Below are 10,820 nucleotides of genomic sequence, written 5' to 3'. Positions count from 1 at the left end.
AGATTTCCTTAAAATGCTTTGTTCAATCACTATTAAAGCCTTGCTTGAAATTAAAACATAATCAGAAATCGAGGAAATACAGTCTTAGCAACCGTGACAATATACAGTTTTACGCTGCCTTACTCTGCCTCAGCCTCCCTCCTGTGGCAAAAAGGAAAGTGATGCCTGGATCTAAAGGGAAAGTCAACAAAACAAAAACTGAAAAACCAACTGGTCCTGCCCCTAGCAGAGTCTCCTCCCAGACAGTAAAGTGCTACGAGCAGAATTGACTACAGTTCCCAACGTTCACTGAGGCTGCTGTTAAAACAAATTTTATCCGGGAACATGCTAAACAATTTGAAATTGAAAGCAAGCCCCAGTGCTTGTTGGAAGCTGTAGTCAGCTCTCCAGGGGTGAAGGATGCTGAGAGAAGCTCTTGTGATCAAAAGAGCCCCTGCTCGTGATCTGGAGGAGCAGGTAGCAAGCAGGAAAAAAGCACTGTGCCCCTTCAGGGGTCCCAAGCTCCCTCTTTGGGTTTTCAGGACACCTCAGTGTTTTGGGAGGGGGGATCTTTGGCCTGGGCCTGCAGCAGAAACAGTGAGTCCTGATGGCAGCAGGCGGTTCCAGCAGGCACGGCAGGATCTGTGCACGCTTAAAAAGCACAAACCTACGCGCACCAACACGCAGCGTCCCGTCCGCCCCCCCCCCCCGCAACCCCTCGCTCCGAGCCGCCCCGTCCCTGCGCCCATGAGCGCGGTGCGCGGGCGCTGCCGCCGGCGGGGCCCAGCGCCGGGGGGCGGGGGCCGGGGGCGGCGGCGCTCCCCGCCCAGCAGCCGCAGCCGCGGGCCGGGCGCGGGGGGCGCAGCGGAGTGGCGGCGGCGGCGCGCAGGGCCATGTCGGCGCCGTGCCTGCGCCTGCCCGCCGCCGGGTCAGCACCGGCGGAGGCGGACAGCGCCGGCGGCATGGAGCCGCCCGCCGCCGCCGCCGGGGCCGCCGCGGCCGCCGCCCTGGAGCTGGCCCTGGAGGAGGAGCTGGCGCTGCTGGCCGCCGCCGGGGAACCGCCGGAGCCGCCGCCCGCCGCCGCCGCCCGCGACCCCGAGCTGCTCTCGCTGATCCGGCAGAAGGAGAAGGACCTGGTGCTGGCGGCGCGGCTGGGCAAGGCGCTGCTGGAGCGCAACCAGGACATGAGCCGCCAGTACGAGAGGATGCACAAGGAGCTCACCGACAAGCTGGAGGTGAGGCCCCGCCGCCCTCCTCCCTCCCTCCCCCGGCCCGCAGCGCTCCGCAACGGCCCCCGCTTCAGGGCCGCGGCCCCCGGGAGCCCCGCGGTCCCTCCCCGCGGAAAGCGGCCCTTTCCCGGCAAATCCCGGGGGCGGCAGGCAGGCACGGGGCCTGCTGGGGAATAAAGGGTCTGAGAAAACCCTCTTAGGCCCAGGGGCGGCAAATCTGCTGTTCTTCCCCCTCCCCGGCTGCGAGCTGGCCCGATACGGCCCGGGGACGGGCGGCAGCGCCTTGTTCGAGAGGTTCCTGCGGGTGCTGGTCTGCCCCAGGACCCAGGCACCACCCGGGCGAGGAGACGTGCGCTGCGCTCGGCTCTCCTCGTCACGGAAACGCCTCGGAAGTTAAATTTATACAGCAGGTACTGAGCTACGGAGCATATGTAACCCTTCTGCTTAAGCTGTTGCAGCTAAGGCATTAGGCAGGGCAGGAGATAAGCCCTAATGATATGTCTCTGTTAGCTGCTTGCTCTGAAAAACGTCTACAGGTATCTGGAGAGAGCTGTTGGCCAGCAGCTCAGTGGATTGAGCTATTTATTGATTTTTTTAAGGATGAAATAGAGCTATTACAAAGAAAAAAACTTGTGCAGGCAGCTTATTTTGGAACAACTCTCCTGCACAGCTATGTAAGAGCGCCACTATTACCCCCGCTCCTTTTCTCAGATATACTCTTGAAATTTTAATTCTCCCAGCAAGTAATACTGTTTAGAAAGCTGAGCAAAAGCCTCTCGAACAGTGCTGGATTAATACTCAAATTTCAAGTCACCACCCTAGACTAGTTCTTTCTGCACAGTCCCGCATGTTCCTGTGTTACATCTTTCAAGTTCAAGACAATTTGTGAAAGTACCGTATGGCCTTTGTTCTCCTGACAAAATTCCCCTGTTATTAAAACTTAGCACTTTACCCTAGCTGATCTCTTCCTCTTTGCAGGGAAATCTCTGCATTTACTATTCTGTTAGAAACAATAGTGAAGGTGACATTTGCCCCAGTTGTTGTTTAGCGGCACTATTTATCAGATTAGAATTTCTCAGAGTATTAAAGTTTGCCAGAGTGAATGCTTTCAGGTTGATCTTTAAGCAAGCACAGACGTATGTGGTGGTGTGCTGACGTAGTTTTCCTGATGAGTTGGAGTGCAACCTTTCCTACCGTTAAAGGAAAAATGCACAAGTTTAGGTACTGGCTGAGCTGCCTGTTAGGGAGTTTGAGAGTCTCAAACACCACTTGCTGTTTGCAAAACAAAGATGAAAAGGAAAGGGGGAAAAACGATGACTTGACAGTACTTTAAATAACATCCCCCAAGTGTTTACCTCTACTCTTACAGGCCCATTCAGAAGGTGAACAAAGGGATTGTAAACGCAAGCAATTGTTTATGTCTTTTCATCCCTTTACTATCACTCTAACTTCCCAGTTGAATAACAGACTGCTATTTTTCAGGCTACTCATCTGATAGAAGTTAGTGTTACCTAATTAAGGGTCAGATTTTTTTCACTGTGTTTGACAGATCTAAGACTGTGCTACTTCACACATTAAAAAAAAAAAAAATCAAACTTAAACCTTAATCTTCCATAACACAAACCCGGTAATCCTAGCCTCTTCTGCAGATTAAATGTCAGCCTCCTCCTGTTGCCACTGAAGTGAACAAAATTTCACAACAAGCTTTTCCATTTCGGAGGAGCAGGGAGGAAGGACCCACATCTGTTACCTCCTTCCCTATGCTGAGGACTTTCTGACGATGACCAGAAGCAAAGTCTCCGATGAGATCCTTGGTAACAATTGCAATTGATACAGCGATGTTTCAGTAACATTTCGGAGGAGTGATTTTCTCCCAGTTAACAGTTCAATGTTACGAGAGCTCAGTGAAGCCTCTCCATTTCCCAACAGGCAATGTGCTGGCCTGCTCCTCTGGTGCTTTGCCTCAAGACTAAATATGTTCTAGTTTTGTGGGTTCATTACTGAAGTGCAGCATTCCTGCCATACACCTACTCTGGCAACTCTTTTACTTCACAGCCTGAATTCAAATTCATTTCTAATCATGGAATTGAAGCCCTGTAATAAACTGTAATAAATTCCGGTATATGATCCTAGTCAGTTTTATCCTCTGTAAGGGATTAAAACAACTAATACCTCTGTTCCTCTGAGACAGAGAAGCTTTCCATGTCCAAGCATTTTACAGTATGAACCCTCTTTATCAGCTGGGAAACTCCCCCTTGCTCTCATCTCTTTAAATGAGGACTAGCCCAGTTCAGTTAAGCTGGAAAGAAAAGGTTTTCAGAAGAAAACGTATTTTCGAAAGCAGTTCTGTGTAAAAATCAGTGAGCAGCTGGTGGATAGAGACACACTCAAAACAAGAAACCCCCCTATTGAGGACAGTTTGTCCCGTCATCACTACATGCAAAAAAAACCCCAATCCAGATCTGCAGCTGTGCAGGTGCTGGGGTGTGGGCAGGCGACGGGAGACAGCTGCTGGGAGAGGAAGAGGCAGGAGGAATCAGTCTGCAACAGCCTCTCTGTGCCCCACTGCGCTGTTCTGGTTTCTCCATCACAACAGAATAAACTTGATATTCTTCACCTCCCTCTAACTCCAGCATGGGTGATAGCTGTTTATTGGAGCTACGTGTATTGTGGATTTTCTTTTGCAGTAAAGGACTAAAGTGGTTTTTAAATGATTGACAAGGCTTATCAGTGGCTTCTAAATCACATTTGAGTATGTCTGGGGAACTTCAGCTGCAGTGCTGTTCCTCAGCAGCCTGAAGTTTCATCTTCCATTTAGAGAAGGCCCTAGATCTTTCTAAACGTTGCCTAGCAGTGAAGAAGATAGAGCTATAAAAGACAGCTTTTCAGTGTGCTGCTAAAAGTGAAAATGTGGCTGCTCCAGCCACACTTAGGCTATGAACAAGATTTCTTTGCGATGGTTGTCATGGGCCTGGTGCTGGGATCTCATACCTACCCATTGCATTTAAAATAATTACAATACTTCGTGCTCTCATTTGCTAGAGGTGTTCACTCTTTTAGCATGTAAAACACAGGGAAATACTTTTGCTTTGGGACAGTGTTTTTAATGAGCCTTCCCTCACATTTGAGGATTTTCCAGAAAGTCCTGTATTTGCAGAAAGATTTGGAAGAACACAAGCAGGGTGCTGCTACACTGTGCCGGAAGGAGCATAGGAAAGGATTTGGAGATAAGATTGAGAAAGAGAAAACATGGCATCTTCTGCAGAGCAAGAGGTGGAAGATTAGTGATAATGCAGGCCAGAAGGCTGCTGGAGCAGTGGAGAGCTTTGACATTCGGACCTGCTCGGGAAGGTGGAAGAGACCCTGCAAGGGAGGCTGTGTGTCATCAGCAGTAGGTACCCAGGGGAACAGCCACCTCACAGCCTGTGTTTCTAACAAGCAATAAAAAGCCACTTCACATAAATGCAGTGCAATTTTCTTTTCCTCCTAGCAAGTTTATTTTCCCCTCCTATCATAAATGCCATGGGGATTGCTCACCAGAGGATGATACTCTGGGAAAAATGGGTGAGTACTGCCAGTGCTGGGCCCAGCAGGTGTCTGTTCTTTGCTAAGATGCATTCCTAAAAGGCTGGCGAATCTGATGGAGAGTAGCAGCAGGTTATGCTGCGGGACAGAAGACAACTGACAAGGAGGAGAGGGGTCCTGCTTTTCAGGTTTCCCCGCTAATCTTGGGACGTGCCCACATCTCCAGTCTGTGACTGTTCTGCAAGGATGGCTTCAGTCACCAGGGGAAATTCAAGCTCATAGTTTCAGAGCTGGGATTCTTTCAAATGGGCACATCATAAATCTGTTTTGACCTGATTTGCAGCTCTGTTTCAGTCAAGCCCTCATTTAACTGAGCCTGTAACACACGCAAAAGTTCCAGACTTGTGCTGTCCCTTATTTTCCAGCCAGCCCTAAGCAGAGCAGAGTCTCCAGAGCAGAGAGTGGTTTCTAAAAAACCTGCAAGCCAGAATATGCATAACTGTCTACAGAAACTACTTCATTGCATCCACTGCCATTCCAGAGCAGACTGCATCAAACAATAGAGTTACTGTGCACTATCAAACTACTAATTAGGTCAGGAATAGAAGGAGAAATAGATAGATGATTCAGCTGTTGTTCATAAGGCCCATATGACAAGAAAGATGCCTCATCTAGATTCCTCATCAGCAGTAAAGGATACAGTTTGTGTAGTTTTGACATAAAGACAATTTTTAAAAGAACTCTGCCACTGCCCACTGAAATATTGCTTTGGAGTTAAGCTAGGCTCTGTTAAATCAATTGGCCTGCCTGACCTATATATTCCACCTATTAACATGCAGCCTGCTTTACTCTTTTGGCAGTTGTTTCAGTAAAAATTCAATGTGCTGATCTCCAGAGGCCAAGGACAGGGCAATTGCTGGAAACAGAAAGCCAGTTCAGAGCCAGTGACCTGCCCTGACATGGGATTGCCACCTCCTTGGCACTGTCACTCTCTAGTACCATTCTCTTTCCTGCATAAAATGTTTCAGCCCTAAGCACAGAGGAGGAAAAGGAGGCAGCATTCACTTTTTTTCCTCCCATCCTAACCTCTTCTCCCCCCTGTTATCTAGCATCTAGAACAAGAGAAACATGAACTAAGGAGGCGATTTGAGAACAAAGAAGGAGAATGGGAAGGAAGGGTATCTGAACTGGAAAGTGACGTGAAGCAGCTGCAGGATGAGCTGGAGAGGCAGCAGGTTCACCTCCGTGAAGCTGACCGTGAGAAGACCCGGGCCGTCCAGGAACTCTCCGAACAGAACCAAAGACTCCTGGACCAGCTCAGCAGGGTGAGTCACTGCGGCACAGCGAGGGCAGGCACCCAGCCGCCTTGATCATGGGAAAGACTCACAGCTCTTCTATTAAACCATCTTTCAGGCAAATGAGTGGAAGCAAAAAAAACAAAACAACTTCCTCTTTAAGGAAAAAAAAAAATAATGGTTCTGCATCTGGTCAGATTACATGGGTGTGTCTATAAAACATTCTACCTTTAAATTGAATTTTACATCTTTAAGGGATACTGCATTTCATCATCAAAACAGCTATATTTCTGGGTTGAGTGGTCATTTACTGCATAGATGTGTCTCTCAGCTGGTTTTGTATCTAAAACTGATTTAGAAAATCTGTTTCTAATTTTCAAATAGGCTGAACAAATGTAGCACACAAGAAAAAAAAGGCTGATCTGTGACAGTGAGGTGAAGGGCTTTTTGCTGGCTTCCCTACTTTGACATACATTGGTTATAATGTTGTAGAATTGAACATACCATGTCATTCTAAAATGGTGTGTCCCTGCAGATAACTTTGCCATGGTTCGATGTGTGAGAACCTACTGAAATTCCTTGGAATGGCATGTTTCAGCAAAGAGCTTAACTTGCGTCTGAATAAAAGAGGATTTATAGTGAGGCTGCTACAAGTCAGCCTAATTGACTGAATACTTCCAGCATGGGTTTCTTTCTGACAGCAAAAGACTTAAGAGTTTCTGCCTCCTCCCCTAGAAGTTCACCTGTCTTCTAGAATTAAGACCCTTGGTTTTTCCTCCCCGGTAGACAGTTAGTACAAACCATAACTTTAATGCTTGAGAACACAATTACTCCAGCAGATGAAAGCATTTTCTTCTCAGTAGTTGCTTATCCCCATAATAGCATAGAACAAAAACACACACCACAGACTCATGCTGAAGAGGCCCATCTGATGCTGTAAGAGCACATTTCAGACTAGATTCTGTCAGAGGTAAGCCTCTGGGGATGATACAGGGATTGCCTAACAGAGGGTCAAAACCTTGAGCACAACACCAGGACCAGAAGACCGTGAAATGGGCCAAGTGTACAGGTCTCAACTTCTCGATCTGGGTATGCAGTTTTCCTGTGCCTCTGGAAGGGAAAAGAACAGGTCCTGGGTATAACAGTCTACTGGCAATTGAGGAAATAATTCCTCATTCTGCTATCGATTTTCTTGTCAAGTACTAAAAAAGCCACTTAGTCTGTGGATTTGTTTTTTAACTGGCTTAAGGAGAGGAGAGAAGAAGAGAAGGAAAAAAAAAAAAAAAAAGACCTCTACCTTCATCCAACTTCCTTAACTCAGGAACACTGCTAAGTTTATCTGTGTTTTTAAAGCAGTATCTTCCAAGTGTAACAGATAGGCTACTGAAGATCTTTCACCTCTCCTCTGGACAGAGCATATTTCACATACAACATGGATGAGGGATTCCACCCAAGCCCTGGCAGAGCTCTATGCTATGTCAGGTTTCTTATCCAAGGCTAAGAACTTGGCTCCCATCAGATTTGGTGACCCTCAGTGATGTTCTGTGTATGCATGATTTCCCTCGCTGGCTGGGAAATGTAAGATTTGTTATGGTCCCAGCATAAGCACAAACTGAAAGATCAGTCTAGAAGATAGGAAAGGATAAACCAGACAGCTTGCTTTGGGCTTTAAACCACATAGGATTATCCTCACATGACACTTGTGCTACAGGAGCCTCTTGCAGCCCAAATGCTCAGAGAGCCTCTCAACTAAGCCTTGCGTAAAGGAACCAAGTTAGGTCTTGTCCTAGCATGCCATGTCCAAGCATGGGTTTTGTTCCCTTAACTCCCTATTACTGCCAGATATAGTCTTCATCCACACACTTCAGAACTGCTACATCCTGGGAAAAAGTCAAGTCTTAGTGCTGCCCCTCCCTGCTCCAGCCCAGTCCTCCTCCCAGCTTGGAGAAGAGGACTGTTGTTCTCCAACACAGACGAGGCAGACTGATAGAGACAGCTTACAGTCGCTGAGGTACAGTTTGGTGCTGTCACCTGGCCAAAACTTGCTAGTAACTCAAATATAGCAATGGATATAGCAAGAGGGTAAACAGAGTCACGAGAATCTGGGCAAATTGAAACAGTTGGGAACAGTCTGTGGTCATTCACCCAGGGCTTCAGTTGAGGCTTTAAAAAAATCTCAGCATTATATTAGCACCTGCTTACTGGGTGCTTAGTATTCCACATTTGCTGCTCCATAGTGCAACTGCACTCTTATTTGTCTGGTCTCTTATTCTGAAGAAGTTATGCATGTAATCCTTGAGGCAGTGGCAGTGCACCCACATAGTTCTGGCTCCTGTTAATACTGAGGCTTTCAATGAATCAAAAGGATAAATACAGCTGCATGGATGTGCTGGCCTGCAGCTGTGTTGCCATAGGCTGGAGTCTTGCTAAGGATCATGAACTGAGCACTGGGAGATGAAAAACCATACAAAGAAGTGCTGTTACATCTTCTGTGAACTTTGAGGTGTTGCTGGTATCCTCCTTGCATTCCTGGTTCTGCATTTTGCACCTGCATTTTGTGTCACAGTGGGGTGTTTGGGAGGAGAGGGTTATGAGAAGTCTGGGATAAGGCAATGAAAGCCTTATTCAGAGCCTCAGCTCTGCCCCGTCTGACACTAGAGGCTTCACTCACAGGACAAAGACAGGTTGAGTCATTCTACACTAGTAGGTACTAGCTCTTTAAATGTGAATTTCTACAGTTTTCAGCAATTAACACCTTGTGGCCCAATTTTACAATACTTGAGCATCTCTCTCCTGGGAAACGTATTCCCATAGCACTAGGCTCTACATGTCAAGTGACAGTTGCAACCTCACAAGCTACTAGCCCACATGGTCCTGCTTGCTCCTTCTGGAGTCCCTCGGCTTCAGCTCCTTTCACCTTAAAGCAGGGCAGCATCCACCATCTCCTTCATCCTACCCATCCTCCTTCCTGCTGCTGTGATATTCTTTCACTAATTAAGCTTTAGGATGTTTTTTTTTTTTTAACTCTGGCTTCCCCAGAGATGAAAGGCCAACCTAAGCACATACTTTTTTTTCCAGTCTAAACCTGGCACAAATGCTAACCAACAAAGCACACAGTCCCACACACCCACACAAGGAGAGCAAAGGGACCTGGAAAGCTGTCTTGCAGTTAAAGCATGGGACTGAAAAAAAATCCATCCTCGATTCTGGACAAAACTGATAAGGAAAATTCAAGGATAGGGATTTGATGTCTGTTCCAGTCTCTAAAAATGGGGATGACTGTCTTGCCTCAGAGTCACCAAGAGGCTAAAATAAGGTCTGTAAAATGATTTGAGGTCTTCAGATAAGATGATGATATAGGAGAACTTTACATATCTAATAATAGTAAGTAGGCTATAAGGAACTTTGCCTCCTCTTGAAATACAGCCTTTGGTGTGGTTGTCTGCTTTAGCAGAGCAGAGATACTGCCCAGGGTTATAACAGTATTAAACCATGGGGAAATTAGGTGGGCTGGACTGGGAGCTCAGAGTGAAGGACATTATTCAGATGCTAAAGATCAAGTTTAAGATCTCCACAGTAACCTTATTTTTTAATTTGCTAAGTGATGATTAAAATCCCTTCTGCATGTTGATTTGATTTCCCTCCCCCTGCCTCAGCACAAAGCACGTAGTAACTCTCAGCAGTGCGTCCACACCAAGTTAAATGATGATTTTACCTAGGAGAGCTGCCATGCACGTTGCAAGCTGTATGCCAAGGTACATACCACTCACCATAAATACTCAAAAGATAAAGTATAGGAGTCAAAGTACAGTCTTGCCGAGAAAGTGAAGACTAGGGGATTATTACATGTTCTGTTTCCAGCTCATTCAGTCTCTCCCATCTGTTTCAGTTCCCTATTTGGAAAAAAAAAAAAATCCTATGCTTTCCGTCCTTTTATGTTACAAAATCTGGGGGGAGCAGGTACTCCTCTTACATGTGCCCACAGGACCTAACACAGCAAGAGTCCTGTCCCCATCTTTGGGCTTCTAGGAGCTACTAATGCAAATAACAAAAAGCAGCCCTCTTCCTATAATGAGGCAACATATTACTACTTTGTCAGGAAGTGAATGAAAAAAGACTTTCACACTGTTTCTAAGTGGCTTCACCAGATGGCTTTCCCACACATTTCCTGCTACCAAGCTCTGGGCTCCTGGAGCTGTTTGCTACATGTAGCTTGGGCGAGGATGGATCCTTCCCAGTTCAGTTGGGCTTTTTTTTTTTTTTTTTTACGGTACATAGAGCATAAGGAAGTAATTTCACAATGTCAAGCTCAGGTAGGTTTTGCAATGAAAATCTGTTTTCAGTGGCAGGAAGAAGCGTGTCATCTTGCACCACTGGAATAGCTCTTTGTGTTTAGAGAGGAGTGCTCAGCTGCTGCGGCACTCCTCAGAGGAGCCCTCAATCACCAAGTTCTTATATTCACTCAGCATTTAGTGCCAACACACTGCTACAAAGAATGAGGTGTTTCAGTCAGTCCCTCTGGTACAGCAAGAAAATGATCGGCCAGCCCACAGGTCTCCAAAGGAGGTTTTATTTGCTAGCCACAAACCTTTCCTTTCAGTAATATTTCAATTGAAGGAGTTTTTTTTTCTAACTTCACGCTGTAACACACAGCATAACTTCAGAGGACTGGCAGGCACAGCCTAGCTTTGAGAGAAACATGTTTTTATTCAAGAATGAGTTGAACACATTATGTTCTCCTTTACAAATCACTTACTTTAAATACTTCCTTTTGTAGTCAACAACATACTTA

The 10,820-nt window shown here is 46.6% G+C and overlaps 1 protein-coding gene across 1 annotated transcript in view; it reads left to right on the top strand.

The window, feature by feature from the left end:
- Nucleotides 1-872: 872 nt before the first annotated feature.
- BICDL1 (BICD family like cargo adaptor 1) overlaps nucleotides 873-10,820 on the top strand; it is a 49,708-nt gene continuing 39,760 nt past the window's right edge. The window contains exons 1-2 of the mRNA XM_086761424.1: nucleotides 873-1,214; nucleotides 5,843-6,058. Coding sequence (XP_086617550.1) covers nucleotides 873-1,214; nucleotides 5,843-6,058 — 558 coding nt within the window. The remainder of the gene's footprint in view (nucleotides 1,215-5,842; nucleotides 6,059-10,820) is intronic.

Source organism: Chlamydotis macqueenii, chromosome 17 (assembly GCF_036417535.1).
Source record: "Chlamydotis macqueenii isolate bChlMac1 chromosome 17, bChlMac1.mat, whole genome shotgun sequence".
Classification (NCBI taxonomy): domain Eukaryota; kingdom Metazoa; phylum Chordata; class Aves; order Otidiformes; family Otididae; genus Chlamydotis; species Chlamydotis macqueenii.
Note: the sequence above shows the minus strand (reverse complement) of the source record. Positions and strands in the feature narration are given on the sequence as shown.